The sequence below is a fragment of the Triturus cristatus genome, chromosome 8 (assembly GCF_964204655.1).
Source record: "Triturus cristatus chromosome 8, aTriCri1.1, whole genome shotgun sequence".
NCBI lineage: Eukaryota > Metazoa > Chordata > Amphibia > Caudata > Salamandridae > Triturus > Triturus cristatus.
The window spans coordinates 343,791,633-343,808,750 of NC_140591.1; the positions used below are offsets into that span (position 1 = coordinate 343,791,633).

The 17,118-nt window shown below is 43.2% G+C and overlaps 1 protein-coding gene across 1 annotated transcript in view; it reads left to right on the top strand.

Moving 5' to 3' along the window:
* The window catches only part of MEDAG (mesenteric estrogen dependent adipogenesis), a 141,982-nt gene that overhangs the window by 122,339 nt on the left and 2,525 nt on the right, over window positions 1-17,118 (top strand). Inside the window, exon 4 of the mRNA XM_085621662.1 lies at window positions 386-671. Coding sequence (XP_085477788.1) covers window positions 386-671 — 286 coding nt within the window. The remainder of the gene's footprint in view (window positions 1-385; window positions 672-17,118) is intronic.

Below are 17,118 nucleotides of genomic sequence, written 5' to 3' on the forward strand. Positions count from 1 at the left end.
CAGCACATTTTTACCCAGCTCCTTAAGAAGCCATTTTCAGATCCCCAGGAGCCAGTGCCCCATTTTCCTCCTCCGAGCAGGAAACCGGATGTTGATTTCCAACAAAGGAACTACATTGACTCTCCCTACCACCTTCGTGATTTTCAGGGGGGCTTCCCGTCCTTTCTGTGGAATGGACTTAGTTGATATCTTACCTTTCAGCTTTATGTTGCTGGTCGTGTCTCGTGTTATAGCATTAGTGTAATGGTTGTGTGTTTACTATACACAGCAAATTCATCCCATAGCAGGTTTATCTGATAAGTGAAATGTTCCGGAATGTTTTGTTTTAATGAGGAGTTCGTGGTGATCTTCGCTTATTTCGTGTTTCCTTCTCTGTTTCTTTCAGTTTGATTTCCAAAACGTTGTCAAGGACTTTTTCCTCAGAGAAAGCTTTGTGATGCAAGGAGAGGACCTGAGCTTTTCCTATGAATTTAAGGCGGATGCGCTCCTGGACTTCTTCTACATGTTTGGGCTCAGCAAAAAGGCTGTCCGCGTGAGTGGCCGCGTGATGAACCTGCACAGCAACAACCCCGAAAAGAAGGACATTGTAAAGATGTTCCTGAGTAAGATGACCGAACCCTTTGTGGGACTGGGCAGCATGCCGGACCGGAGGTTCAGCACCATTTCTTCAAGTAAGTTGAGGTTTCGATTTGGTTGTGTAATATAATTTACAATAAAGTGAACATGTGTTCGATAATAACTAATTCTACTACAGTATAGGGATGTATTGTGAAATGGTCTGGGCACATTTTATAGTGAATGAGTCCTGTGCTCTCCATGCCACTGGAGTCAAGCTAGCCTGGCTGAGGAGGGGTGTGTAGTATGCTGAATGATGAAGAGTCCAAGTAGTTTCCAAGAAGGTTTATTAGATTTGAAGGTTACATAGAAGTTAATAAGATGTCCAAATGATATCCTAAAGAGAGCCCCACCAGGAGCAGCTTCCCTGCTGCTCAGCCCATACACCAACTGACTCAGGCACTCCAACATTCCACATTACATCACACATCCCAACATTCTAAAAGCTATCACTCTGGCTGAGCAGCAGGATACCACATATCTCCCTTCTTTACAATAGAAAAGAAGGAAGAACCAAAGTACATCAGAAGAAAACCATGAAAAGATAGAGAAGAAAATACACCGGAAAGCATGAATTGAAAAGATGAAAAACATGAACTTGAAAAGTGGAAAAGTAGGAAACGCAACCAAGAAAACCCGAAAAGAAAACAAAGACTAAAGCACTAACACCCTTTCTCACAGAAAGACAAACCCACATACTCCCTCACATAAATAACAAAAGAAAACCCATGTACAAAGATACGAAAGCTGGCCAGGCAAACATAAAAATATACAAGGGTATACGCAACAAAGTGAAAGAGAAAACAGAATCAAATAGATTTAAAGAGTGAAAGACAACTATAGATAGAACAAACAAAAGGATAGCTGCTTTAGACTCAAGTAAGAGTATGGAGGAAATTCCCCCAGAAAGACAGCAAGTCCTAGGTATTTCAGAATACCTTGCAGTACATTGAAATAAAATCAATGCAAAACTGAAATAGGTGTGGGAAGAACCACACAATACATAGCCATACAGAAACCAAAACTAGTGTGACATAAAATACCACACAGCAAAATACAAGGTATGGTATAAAATACCACACAGCAAAACACAAGGTATGGTATAAAATACCATACAGCAAAACACAAGGTATGGCATAGAATACCATACAGCAAAACACAAGATATGGCATAAAATACCATACAGCAAAACACAAGGTATGGTATAGAATACCATACAGCAACTACCATAAGAATTTCGTTATGCTAAGAAATTTCTTTGGAAGACATAACAATACATTGCCGTTGACATCCTTGTTGCACAGAAGGTTAAAGTAATGTAAAACACTATAACGCAATTACCCTGCACAATAACAATCACCACAAAATTTTGGGTGGAAGGTGTACGGCGAGGCACACGGCACAAAGTGCTACATGCAAATAATATAGATGTGGAGAAAGACCACATAAAAATAAATAGATGTGGAGAAAGACCACATAAAGCATTAAAATACCAATTAAATGAACATCACCACAACGTTTTGGGTGAAAAGGTGTGCAGCAGGGCACACAGCACAATGTGCTACATAAAAAATGGGTAGATGTGGAGAAAGACCACATGAAAATCAATAGATGTGGAGAAAGACCACATAAAACATTTCAAATTCCAATTAAGCGCACAATAACATGAAATATGAAAAAGATTAAGGAGTTGGTGTGGATAAGACACCACACAGTAAAACATATAGTATGAACAACATATATGTAGAATTACCCCTTCCCCTTTTTTACTATTTAACCATGCTACACAGTAAAACAATTTTGCGTAACAGAGCTAATAATATGTTAAGGAAAATACAAAAAATGATGAAAAAGTGATGGAAAATAAGAAATGCCACAAGGTAATCACATGAGCCTTGCAGGTAACTCCAATCGAAATTGAGCATTGAACCAGCTGAAACTTCGTTTCCTTGGAGGAAATGCGGTGTAAAATGTTCCCAAAACGGCTTGTCTCAAAATAAATTTGAACAGGCAGCAGGTTTAAAACTAAAAATAGTACCTATGGAAGTTCTATTGAAACGCTCCGATGTCCTTGCTTACTATGCTCCAGAGATGTGAACCAAAATGGAGCCACGTAGAGTGACGCCTTGCCGGATGCGCGTCGAAGCATAAAGAAATCCAAATGCAGGTAGGCAGCTAAGTAGAGGAGACGTCACAAGGAACACTGTTGTAGAATGAAGGTGGTCCACAACAGCTTTCTTCTTAAGTTGCTTTATTAAGTTACACAGGAAACACAAGAGCGGACTCTCCACAGCCGAAGCCAAACGCAACTGCCAACGGAGAGAACACAGAACCATGAAGCAACATAGAACATAGTGATAGGAACATTCCACAAGCCCAGAGAATGCTCAACAAGGAGAAAAACCCAGAACATGTACTACACATCTTCTTTCTTTCTAATGAAAAGAAAAAAAAGAGAAAAGAAAAAGAAAAAAAAAAACACCTCAACACACAAAATCTTGCAAATATGCTGGAGCCCTTCTAAACCTTTGAACCCGACTCTGTGGCAAAGGCAAGGGAAGAGGAATAGAATCTGGAGCAGAGTGAACACCAGAAGAGCTTGAATCTCCCCACCCACCAACCACATGCGAAGCAGGCACAGAGCTAGATTCGTGAGGCAAGGGCGCCAAAAGATAACCACTGTTATCTTCCGCTGAAGAAGAAGGTTCACACCCGCTGGCCAAAGACACACCCCTTTCATAAAGGGCCACTCGTCTAAAGTTCCAGCACTCCCCATTGTTCAGGATGACACAATGATCCAAGACCTTCTTCACAGTAAAAGGTCCCTTGAACTTAGACAACCCTCTTGCAATTCTACCACTCTTGACCTTAACTAAATCACCCACCCGGAAAGGACGCCGAGTGAACGAAGAAACAACAGAAGAGGGGTTCTTTTGCAAAGACACCACCCGCTTCATCCAGGCAGGAACAAGTTTGGAACCAGGTGTGCGCCCTCTCATTAGTTGGAAAGGTGACTGTTGCCCCTCTACCAAGGATGTAGTGCGATAGGCCCATAACATTTCATCAACCATTTTCCTTACAATGAGACCCTCAGAAGAAGCCATTTGAATAATGCCCTTCACCACTCTGTTAGCCCTTTCACAAATCCCATTGCCCTGAGGGTTGTACAAGGAGGTACGATGATGAGTAATACCACAACCCTTAAGGAAAGACTGCATCTCCGAAGAGGTGAGTTGGGTACCATTGTCCGTGATGAGCACCGATGGAAGAACTCTAAACAAGCCACCCAAAAATCCAATAGTCCTTTCAGTAGTAACGTTGTTAGTGAATTCCACCACCAACCACTTTGAGTACACATCAACAACCACAATGGCAAACCTGTCTTTCTCATGAAGTTCACCCATTGGACCAATAAAGTCCAAGCAAATACTGTGCCACGGTGAACCAGGGTTTTGTATGTGAGTTTGTGAGGTGCTGGGACCAACCTTAAGTCTCTTTTCGCCCTCCTTACAAGTAGAACAATTCACCACCCAGTCCACCACCTGTGCGTCCATACCCGGACACCAGAAATTATCTCTCAACCGACGTTGTGTGAGAGTTTGGCCCAAATGGCCCTCATGGGCCAGAGCCAACAATTTCCTTCTCAAACCAACGGGAGGTACAAACCTTTCACCTTTGACAATTAAATTATCCGTAATAAGAGAAAGATCCTCCAAAACTTTTAGGAAAGGACGTACCGAAACTGAAACAGTACTCTCCCTCCTAGAACCAAGCCTGATGAGCTTAATGACTTCTTGTAACGTAACATCAGCAGACATTTCACGCTCCCAATCAGCAGCCTGAAAAACGCCTTCCCCAACAAACACAGCATCTTCAATAGAAGCAACCGCAATATCATCCTCAGTTGAGGGCGGAGCTCCCACAGTCTTCCAATCTAGCGACAACCTCGAGAGGCAATCAGCCTGTGTGTTCCTCCATCCCTGAATATATTGAACAGTGTATTGGAATTCCTGAAGCTTGGAAGCAAGCCTAGCTAGTCTAGCCGAGCCCTTACCCGTTCCCCCCGGAGAGAGAATCTTAATGAGAGGCTTGTGGTCGGTTTTGAGCACGAACTTCAAACCCCACAGGTAGGTTCGAAAATGTTCGACTGCCCATGAAGCTGCCAGAGCCTCCCTTTCGATAACTGAGTACGCTCATCCTGACCAGAGATTTGCGAAAGCATAGCCCCTAGACCGGTGGCACTGGCATCAACCGTCACCACAGAACTCTTCTTAATGTCAAACGGGGTAAGAACCTTTGCCTCACAAATCTCACTTTTAATAGCTTCGAAAGATTCTTGTACCTCAGTAGACCACAAAAAGCCAACACCTCTCTTCAACAGTGACCTCAAGCATGAAGTCTTGTCAGAAAAATTCTTGACAAACTTAGCATAATATTCGATAAGCCCCATGAAGGACCGCAACTGATCTTTGTCCCGAGGTTGTGGAGCAGAGCGAATCGCCCTACACAGATCCTCTTTCGGACTCACCCCACTTGCACTAATGGTGTACCCTAAGTAGTCTACACGCTCTGACAAGAATTTGCATTTATCTTTGCGCAATGTCAAACCAGCCACCAAAAGCCTGTCTAACACTATCTTAAGAGTGACATTATGTTGCTCCACTGATTGCCCATAGATCAAAATGTCGTCTTGAAAGTAGACAGTATTTCCTACTCCCTCAAGGAGGTCGGAGACCATCCTTTGAAATACACTGGCAGCTGAATTGAGCCCAAAAGGCAAGCTGGTAAATTGAAACGTGCCAAAAGGTGTAATGAAGGCAGTTAAATACTTGGAGTCCTTATGTAAGTTAATCTGGTGGTAAGCACTTCTGAGATCCAACTTAGAAAATACTTTAGCGCCATGTAGAGTAGTGACCAACTCAGATATGTTGGGAAGGGGAAAGGTGTCCGCAACCACACAATCATTCAAAGACCTCAAATCAACACAAAAACGGAGCTTGCCGTCCGATTTCTTTGTGACGACTATGGGAGAAACCCAGGGTGAGGCTTCAACTGGTTCAATTACTCCAGAAGCCAACATCTCATCGATCATGTTCTTAACCTCTTGTCTAACAACGATTGGGACTCGCCTGACCTTGTGCTGCACTGGGATGGAATGTTCCCTCAGAACAATTCGATGAGAATACCCTCTGAGTTGACCTAAGCTTTCCCTAAATACAGCACTAGCATCCCCCAAAATCTTCTCCAACTCATTATCCTCAATTATCATCACCTGTGGTGAAGCACGGGGGTTGACAATAATTGCCAAGTCATACTGGTGAACCCAACCCAGAATTGCCAGGCCAGACCTAGAAACATAAACTTTTCCTTGTATGTTCCTGTAAGAGAAAACAATGTATGCATTGAAGTACCCCAAAATATCAATGGTCTCGCCCTGATACCCACCCGGGGAAATGTCTTTAGGTAAAAGATGCCTAGTACCCCAATTGAGGAAGAAAAGATCATGTGGGATAATGGTGTACCTTGAACCTGTATCCACCATTAAGTGAATTTCTTTGCCATCTATGGTGAAAAGTGCCTTAGGCCTGACTTTGCGTTTGTCACACAACACCATAGATGAGTCACCATCAACAACCAGAATTTTGTGGCCTTCTTCATCTAATAATGCACTATTGTCCACAGAAGCCACAGAAGAACGAGGTTTGCTACGACAAACTCTCGCATAATGACCCACCCGACCACACTTCAAACATTCTTGTTTAGCTGCAAAACAAAACTTGGAGTCTGAAGGATGAACAGTGCTGCCGCACCTATTGCACATGCGCGTTACAGACAACTTCTGTGCAGTGGGATTTTTGACGAAAGGAACTTTTTTGACAAACTTCTTGTTTTCCACCGCAGCTATGTCAACCTGCTCTCCAGAAGAGTAAGTTTGTTCTGAGCATTCTTGACAGGAAATTTCATTGACGTCACCAGAACTCTTCTTTTCAAGTTCCTTCATACACCCTTGAGACTCCTCTACAATTTTAGCTAATTCTATTGCTGTCTGTAGGTTAGGATTTTTCGCCGCCCAAAGACGCTCTTGGATCTTCTTGTTATTGCACTGTACAATAAGTTGATCCCTAATAAGTTCATCCGTCATTCCACCAAACTTGCATTTCACTGACATCTCTCTCAACCTGGCAACAAAGTCATCGATTGACTCTCCTGTTCTCTGGCTCTTCGTGTAGAACCTGTATCTATTCATGACTAAGTTCTCCTCCTTCGCATATCTTACCTCGAGCCTACAAATGGCCTCTTTATACTCGTCAGGAACAGGTTGCCCATTAGCTTGTAGTGCTTGGGGTAAATAGCGAAAAATGCGTTGACCTTCTTTGCCCAAAGAACCCAGTAAGAGTGCTTTTTTCCGTTTTGCAGAATATTCTTGTGCATCTAAAGCATCCAAATAGTTGTCGAACATGGGAAACCAATCATCCCAAGAGATGCTAGGTTGTCCTGGAAGGGCCAAAAAACTAGGAGGGAGAACTATAGAGGGATTCTCATTTGTCATGGCTGTCCGAGCTGAGCCCTCTACAAAAACAGAGAATTCGGCTAAAAGAACTGAAGTCTGTGAAGAGAGAGAAAAACACTGCAAGGCAGCAAGACAGTACCTGAATCAGAGTAAATCCTCAGCACACCAGGTGAGTGGAGAGTAGGATGGGACACACGACATGTGTGTCACTTCTTGGAACGAAACGCCGGCCAAATCCGCGTGAAAACCGAGTTCCGTAGCTCGGTGGCTGACAGAGAAGGTGTTGTCATAGAAACAGTACTAAACAAAGATGGCCGCCACGTCGATGACGCAGAGACGTGGGAGCGTAACTAGACGCTTGACGACAGCTGAGCAAAACAGGAAACTTCTACTGTGAGTCAGAGGATTCTTGCCGTGAACCACTCAGCGTCGAAGATTCCATGATGTTATCAGAGGAGGGGAACCTTCACGAGTAGCGGAGCTCCTGCCGGACCAACTGTCACTCCCACGCCGATGGTCAACGCAAACGGAACCAGGCCCAAAGGTGAGTCGCAAGTGTTTCTACACCAGTTAGACTCAGTCCATACCTTCTCCAGAGCGAATCGTTTCTTACAGGTTTGGCTCTCCCTCGCGCTTGACGCGTAAAACGATCCGTGGGTTGACTAACGAATGCGGAGAGCTGATCGCGCAGGAAAGCTCATCTGTTAGTATTCACCAAGCCAAGAGGCAGCACAGTAGGATCGATACTGGAGGGTGGAGGTGTAGAGATGTTCCGCTCTTGTAATGAAGACTTGAAGGCAGTAGTGCCAAGCGTGGGTTGATGAAAGAAATCGTCGCCAAAATTGTTGTAGAATGAAGGTGGTCCACAACAGCTTTCTTCTTAAGTTGCTTTATTAAGTTACACAGGAAACACAAGAGCGGACTCTCCACAGCCGAAGCCAAACGCAACTGCCAACGGAGAGAACACAGAACCATGAAGCAACATAGAACATAGTGATAGGAACATTCCACAAGCCCAGAGAATGCTCAACAAGGAGAAAAACCCAGAACATGTACTACAAACACCAATCATGCGAGGAAGACAGGAATGAAGGTAAGAGCGCGAGCGGCTCTGTGTGCGCTCGAGCAACTTTCAAAAGTATGGAAAGGCAGTAAACTGTCACTGAAAAACGCACTAGAGAGTATTGAAATAAAAATTACAAACTCACCGCCCAAGTCTCAACCCACGATGTGGAAAATGGTTCAAAGTCACTTACACAGAGAAAGATCAAGCAGACTTCCAAAAACACACGAATGAAGGACCTGCGCCGTTTTTACATGTTTCATAAGATAATTGTCGAAGTGAAGGAGAACAGGAACATCTTCCCTCAAAACGAAATTGCAGGCGAATAAATTACAACCATCCTCCAGTAGATGGCAGTAGAGTTCTGTTTCAAAACCCATGAAAACTAAAATGCTGTTTAAACCGTCGAGGTGAAATTAACAACACAGCTGGTTCTTGACCCCGTCAAACCACCTCTTGTCATGTGAAATTCCTCAGTTTCAGGTTCCTTACGCTGGTATTCAAAGTAATAATTTATATTTCCCCCGATCTTGGCAGCACTGGCAACAAGGCAAGTAGGCACTGGCACACTTCAGTTGTGTACTAAAGATGACGCAGGGAATGACTGACAGCAGTTCAATAGCAGGCAGGAGGAACTGGTAAAATAAAGATGAAACTGGCACTTTAATATTGAGTTGCGGGCGACCGATGGCAAGGTCACTGGTGGGGCTCGTTGATGCCATTTAAATTGAAATCCTCCTCCTAAGTATTAAATGAAATCCTCTTGATCTTGAATCTTGATTGTGGGTTCTTTTTCTTCAGCCTCTTCTATTTTCAAACTGAAGATACCCCACTCCTAGTACCAAATGTAGTATGCTGAATGATGAAGAGTCCAAGTAGTTTCCAAGAAGGTTTATTAGATTTGCAGGTTACATAGAAGTTAATAAGATGTCCAAATGATATCCTAAAGAGAGCCCCACCAGGAGCAGCTTCCCTGCTGCTCAGCCCATACACCAACTGACTCAGGCACTCCAACATTCCACATTACATCACACATCCCAACATTCTAACAGCTATCACTCTGGCTGAGCAGCAGGATACCACAGGGTGTTACCCCGAAACCAGTCCTAGGATGCTTGTTTCCGGTCCAGGTAGGACCGGGCCTGGCAGTTTGGGCTGGACTGTTCCCATGAGGCACAGTGTCAAGACTGATTTGCATATTGATAGGTTTAAACTGGAATGGCATGGGGCGCAAAGAAACCAATGGATTTAGGCCCAGATCTCTGTACTGGGATGAATGTTTGATATTGTTCAACATTCTGTCCATCAATTGTTCTTTTTGGATAAGATGGCCCAAGCACAACAGACTATTAATTAGTGTGTCAATGGCAGCTTTAACGTGACAGGTGTGTGCTTACAAGAATGCACACCTGGTATATCACTTCCAGACTCATATATATTTTTATATGGGATAAAGCACCATTTGCGGTACATTAAAAGGACGTTGCGAGTCACAGATACGTTCCATGACCTTAAAGAGGAATGAGGCCGAAGGCTGAGTTCCTTTACAAGGTTGGGATGACTTGCAATATCTTTATAATAGATGTCCGGAGATTCGTTATTCCTTATAATACATGGTCACAACATCACTGTTCCCATAAATGGCTTAAATCGTTTGTGTTTTCTCTTTCATATGAAAGAGATAGTGTGTTTGCAGACATGAGGAATAAAAGTAGAATCTGTAGTGCAAAAGTAAACACTCAAAAAACAGTTTCTAACTTATTGCAAACAGATATTAGAATTGGTTTAATGTAAATCAGACAAAAAATGCTGTAGCTCAGAATGTGTAGAATCCTGCAGAAAGATTCTCTTTCTTGTAATGACCTATAGCAAGAAAAAAGCAAAAATGTTGCCATAAATATGTCTTTTCTGCTGATTACTGTTCACTTTACAAAAAAATAGATAAGAAGATGGAAAAATCAGTTCATTTTTCATTGTATAACTGCCTTCAGCCGTGTTCCGCTATATGCTCATGAAACACCTCGTGTCTTGCAATATCCTTATAATGTACGACAGGGGGTATTTTATCCCATATATTGCCACCAGCCGCATCTAAGAACCCACATACTTGGCCCTACGTACTCTCACATCCTATCCTAACATGCCATTTTTTGTTGTGAAACAGCCGCCAGTCAGTCTACTTTTCCTACCACCAGGGCCTACCTGTCCCATACCTCCGATAATCTCAGCCTCTTGGCCTTTCAGGGGCTTATCAGAAGCATGAAGTGTCTCTCCTCTTCTCTTGTGCTAACAAGATTCGTAATAGTTTCCATAACTGTTTGTTTTAACACCAAAGGGCATATGGCAGCACATTGTGAAATAGGTATGTAAAGGTGCAGCTATTATCCTGAATGCTTTTGAAGAGAGATTTTTGAGAATTGCTGCACATATAAGGTTACAAGTAGTTTGTGCTGTACTTTTGAAACTCCGTCTGAAGTCAAATTGGCAGGAATGCAAGTGTTCAAATGACAGAAGAGAAACCTGTCAAACCTGCCAATGAGTCCCCAGAGTCAATGGCCGACTCTTGCTCACTTGAGATACTATTGAAAATCTATTTTTCCTAGAAAGTCCTGCTTTACTTTAATACTCCAAACACATGTCAAATAGCACAACATAGGCGTGCCTGCCAAGTTTGTGTTGCTCCAGTTCAGGTTTTCCCTTTTCCTTGCAGTCGTGTTTTGTAACCGAATAAACAAGACTACAAGTCCCAGAATTCAAAGGCAAACCCTGGACTGGAGCAGCAGATCACTCATGGGCCTGGGAAACTTGACAGCTATGCATACGGACCCAAGTAAAATACAACTGCGGCTGTCTGGTAAGCATACAAGCTATGCCTTGAGAATGTTATAGTTTGCAGATGGCAAAGCTGAAGGAGAAAGCTCATGATCATCCGAGGTTTTGAAACTATTTTCAACCTGTTTTGCATTCACCTTCAAAATATTTTCTTCACTGAAAAAATAAGGATGCCCCAAGTGGTATATCTTTCAATTTGGTGAGAACAAGGCACTCATAGTGTTCTTGGTGGCAAACGAATTATGCTGATCACCTCCCTCTGGACCATTACTGATGTTGTTTTGAGTCCTGCACTTTGAGAGAGCCTAATGAATTTTGGGTGTTGTGGTCTTGTTTTCCTTCTATTGAATTAATCAGACTAAAACAGATGGACACAGCAATTTGTAAGTGAAAAGTTCAGGGTTGGAGATTTAGTTCGTAATGACATGGAGCGCGGTGGTCACCCTAAAACAAATTCACAGCTATCCAGGTAATACCGTCCTTCACAGTTTTCCCAAATATAAAGTGGCAGCTGGTAAACTTATAAAGTGCTGAGCGCAAGTGGCTTCCCAAAATTAAACCAAACGTGTTCAGTGAGGAAACCCACTCACCTTTTATAGGGTTTTGGGGGATAGAGTGTCCCCCCTTAAAAAATTGTGAAAACCAACAGAGCCATATGGTGCATTTTACTGCACAGTTTTCATAACTAGGTTAAAGTCAAGAGTTCTGTGGGGAAGTAATTAAATATTGTAAGGCTGGTAGGGTGTAGACTGGAAATGTGACCTTTCTCGGTAGCGTTTTTGTGTTATGCATGGTGACCAGCAACTTACTCTTACTGTGTCCCTGTGATGATCGAGCTGAGATTAAACCAGAATGGAGCCACGAGGCGTAACATAGCTGAGAATATAGTCTTGCCTATCATGCTTGAGTGGGTAGTTCATTCCGAATCTTGAGCAAATATGATGCTGAGAACTATCAGCCGTGGCCCGTGCATGTAAGAGCGGTGGGGCTGGGTGTGAGGGGGGATTGCAACAGACTAAGGCAAGGGAAAATTCATTATTTATTTAATTGTCCCTCCTCATCGTATGTCGAAATCCAGCCCCACCGCTCTTACCTGCACGGGCCGCTGCTGAGAACTATGCCCAGCTACAAGCTCAATATACCAGGAGGCAAAAGTGGGTGTACAGAGAAGAACAAGAATAAAACAAGCATTGGAAATGCAATTGGTCTCGCCTTTGTTAAAGTTAAAGCATTTGGTTTGCTAATGGTATTGTTTTATATATTTGTATTAATTAGTGTATATTTGTGATATGTTGTCATTTTATGTTATTCGAATTGTATTTGTTAGCTGTGTAGTAGTTTAAAGCATAGTTTAGTAGGAGAGGAGCAGTGTTTAAGATTTGGGAAGGAGAACGATTGGAAGAATAGCATGAGGGTTAATGAAGTATTGTGAGGATTAGAATACTATGTGGCAGAAGAAAGGTGCGGGGGAGAGTAAATAGGGAGAAGGAATGAAGTGTGGAGGAGTTTAGTGTTGTTTTGAATGTAGGAAAGTGTGGAGAGCAGTATGAGGTTTAAGGAAGGATAGAATAGTAGAAGAGCAGTAGGTGTGATATGTAATTTTCTCAGTGTCTCTTACACTACCTCAGCCCGTGCACACCCACAGTCAGTGACGTCTTTGTTGATGGGTGAGTTTGTGCAACTTTGGAAAAGTCGGGAGGGTGAATGATATATCACTTTTTCACCCTCCTGACTTTTTCTAAAATTGTGTGTGTTTGTATATAAGTGTCCGTGTGTTTTGTTTGTGCCTGAGTGATTGTGTGACTACATGTTTTTGCAAATCTGTGTGTCTGTTTGCATTTACGTATTTGTAAAAAGTTTACACACTGTGTTAACATGGATCTGTACACCTGTTTTTAAATGTTTATGCATGTGAATATGCCTGTGTGACGGTTTGTTTCACTGTCTTTGTGACATATGTGTTCGTCTGATTGGGTCCTTGACCCTTGTATATGTGATATGTTTTTCTGAGTGACTCAGTCAGTCTGTGTGAAGGGGTCTGTGTCCGTGACCGTAAATGTCAGTGTTTTTCTGTGTCAGAAGTCGTCAGTGTGTTTTGGTGATGACTGTGTGTAGCTTTGTGCTTACAACAGCATGCCTTTGGGCCTCCCAATGCGCTTATGTGAATATGTGTGCCTGTGTGGGTGAGTGTGTTCCAGCCTGCCCAGTTTTGTGTCTGAGTAAGCGTCTGTGTGTGCCACCATGTTTCTGTTAGTGTATCTTTCTCCCTGTGTGTGGCAGCTGTTTTAATTTTCCTGAAAACATTGTTTGCGGTGCCTTTCGGTGATACATCACTCTTCCGTGCTGGCGTGCGTAGTTAAAAAGTACTAAATTCATATCCACTGCATTATTGATTTCATTTCAGCCGGCGCTGTAATAGTACCAAAGTAGCCCCGCTTACAGATGACCGCGCGCCTCCTCCAGACGGTTGACAATTTCCATCGCAGTTTTGGGAAGATAAATGTTGCTTTGGGAATTGCGTTTAATTACACATAATCTCAGAGCAGCTCTGGGGCCTCTGGTTTAACCACACATGTGTTCAAATCACCGAGCAGTGCTAGCCGTAGACAGGGGCAGCACGGATGGAGCGGGGACGAGCGGTGGCCTCAAGGAATATTAGCGTTAAATGCGACGCTAGTACAGGCGGACGAGGGACAGCTGGACGGGAAGCCGTAGAGGCCATACAGAACCGATCAACACACAACAAACAAGCTTTGAGACACAGAGAAGGCGTGGCAGAGAGAGGCAGGGGGAAAGCAAGAGCCAGATACAGTAGAGAGAGGGTGAAGCGCTTTAGATCGTGCATATAAGCACCCGCAGTGAACACATCTCACAGTTAATTATCTTCCCAATCAGAAGCTAGTAAACAAGCTAAAAGCACACCCTCCTCCATCACGGAAACCAAAGATATTCCCAATTAGAAGCCAGTAAACAAGCTAGGAGCACACCCTCCTACGTCACGAAAACAAAGATGGCGTCGGCCTGTCCAGATGGGCCCGTCCTAAAATTGGAGAGGGCAGTAACAAAAAAGCCCGATTTCCAATCACGCGCCAGCGTTTAACATAAACGATGACGCAAGCCAATGGAAAAGAGGGGCGGGGCTTCAAGTCCCCTTCTGAAATCGTATCGATTGCAAGAAGCTTTCAGAGAGCGGGCAGCGCATGCGTACTGCAACGCCAGGCGAGACCTAAAAATATAGTGCAATGCAACAGGACCACCAGGAGCAATATTTTCACCATGAAAAGGGCAGAACAAGCAAATCACATTATGTCTGGACATATTTTTTCAGAATTTGCCTAACACATTGCACCATCTGTAGTGTTCATGTGCTATTACTGCTGCCCAGCCTTCATTGTGTTCATTGTAAATAGGCAAGAAGAAAAACATCCTTATTAGAGGTGTCATGAAAATATTTATTCTTAAAGTTATTTGTACCCTACAGAAAGGCTTGCAAACTCTGGGAGATGTTCTACCGAATAAGCTGCAAAGAGTGGCTCAAATCACTGCAGTGGTCAGGATTCGGGCCTGGTGCAGCCATGCACCCAATTTTTTTCCTTGTTTAGGAATGGTGCTGTGGCCATCCAAGCACAATGTATGCTGAGTGCTCTCATTCAAGCAGCCATCTTACATCAGGCCGAATGCTGGTTGAAAGGAGCATATGCGATCCACATGTGCTCTTCCACCATTTTGGGTCGTGCTGTGTGGATACTGGTCTGCAGAATGGTGGCAAGTTTATAGCTGCCAGGGATCCTGTCATTTGTGCAGTTTTTGTACAGTAGTAGGGGTAGGAGAACAGAAGCATAGTCTTTTTCATCATGGAATATCATAGGAAAAACAAACAGAGTGAGGTTCTCTTCAATATACCAAAGCCTGTAGATGGGGTAAGTAGTGCCCTTTCCAAGGCTCATTAAAATCATTAATGAAGGCATCTTTTTGTGAGTTAATGTAGTATGATATGTTTGCCAAGTGAGACACAAAACAGAAGCATGTAATGTATCTAAATCCAAGCATCCTGGCTCCAATCTACTTGGAAAGCTTGATCCATTCAACTGTAGATAAAGAGATCCCAATGTTTCCTACAGGCGTGTGAGCAGTTTCATCTGTTCTGGTCACACTTAAAAATCAGAATTAAGGATTCCGTTTTTCTGGTGCAGAGTAAACTCTGATTAAAGTTTTTAAAGTGGGTTGTTGGCATCCAGGAGTTCCTGAAATTGTAGACCGACCTCTTACTAAATGACCTTAGGAATGTGAGGTTTCAGATCACTTAATAGTTGGTTAGGTCCTTGGAGGACTGCTGTTAACTTTTTTAGCAGGAGATTGATATGGCATGTTCAGACCGTTGCAGTTCAGTATTTCACAATTTTAGCATTGAATTAATCCAGAAGGTTCTCATAGTCTCAATCATATTTTTCCAGAACAGGAGGCTATATAATTGTGAAAGATTTTAAACATAATCCATTTTATTAACTGGTTTGTGTAGTATGTTTTATTAGATTGTTTAGTAGTTTTGTAATATCATTCTATATCATACCCTACCCATGTGAGATTTGCATCTGTGCCATCTTTATTCCAGATGTCACTCCTGAATGTCAGAGTTGGAAGATGTAGATTGATTCAATCAACTGGTAAATTATTTGTAGACTGCACTGCATGAAGTTTTAGTAGCAATTGATTAGAAATTACTTTAATCAGGGAGTACTGGCCCTCTAAAGTGCTTCCCCATTGCAGGCCAGTTTGCTTTTTTCAGGATCCTCATACAAATTGTGTTTGATGCAGAACTGATTGATGGGAACTTGTGAATGTGCGTGGACTTAGATCAGCTAGTGGCGACGGCAGGAAAGAAGCTGTGTACATAGATCACTCTTATCTTGTTTCAATGTGCAGAGAGGGTGCTTTGTGTGCCCGTCTCTGTGCCTAGGAGGGTTTGTTTATACAGGGATTGCAAAACCCCATGTATTGTAAAGCTACAGTTTAGACCCCTTCATACTTGCACATTCACTCACAGCTGTACATATGGGAGACAGCGGGAGCGGCACAGGTAAACGTGATGGGAAGGGAGGGGGGTAAGTCGACAGACAACAGCATACGTATAATCAATTAAATAAATAAATAATACCTATTCCATCGATTGTCTGCTTCCCCCCCTGCTACGACCTGCCCCACCTCACCACAATTACCTCTGCCGGCCGCCGATGATGGGAGAGTACACATCCACCTGTGATAACCATTATCTGAAATTTGGCCTTTTAAAGGTAGTGCCAGCTGGGAAAAAATGTTGATTTCGATGTTCAAGGTGACATCGTGCTACACAGCAAGGGCAGTGATACTTTAACTCCCTGAAAAAACATCTTACTGATATTGGCATATGCCTCTCGCATTTACTGAGGTGGTCATGAGGAGAGGATCCCAGCGTTGTCAGGGATTCTGACCTTGTTATAGTCAAAGACCACTTCGGCTGACGAGGAGACAAGTTGGAAGCCAAGGCAGCCTAAGGACTCTCCTGCATAATCAACTAAGAGGGCAATGGGAATCTGTGGAGTTGCAACAAATTAAAGGGCATCTGTGTTAGTAAAGTGTGGCAACATCAGAAAACGTTTTAGGCGAGCCCGTCACCAGTAAGATCAGGGCCGGACTGGCCGTAGCAGGCATCGAGCATTCCCTCGGAGGGATGGAAGAGTGGGGGCCAGTTTTGCAGCTGTGGGGGGCAGATTTATTACTGGGGGGCAGTTATGTAGCTATATTGGCCCTAAAATACAAAAGCAGCAGTGCAACCTCGCTCACCCCCTGCCCACGGGTCGGGGTTGCTGCTGGTCTGACAAAAGTGCCAGGACTGCTTTGGGATCCAGTCCGGCCCTGAATAAGGTTGGAGTTATGTTTTATTGCTACTATTGAGAGTCTGGTCTACTCCACCTCAAAACTTAAATAACGAAGTTCTAAAAAAGAAATGTATTTCAATTTCGTGGATCTATATTTGTGTAAAGATCATATGATGCAACTGATCAGGGTACTAACCAGTAGAATCGGTCTCTGGAACATGTATATACTCATGATTTCACAT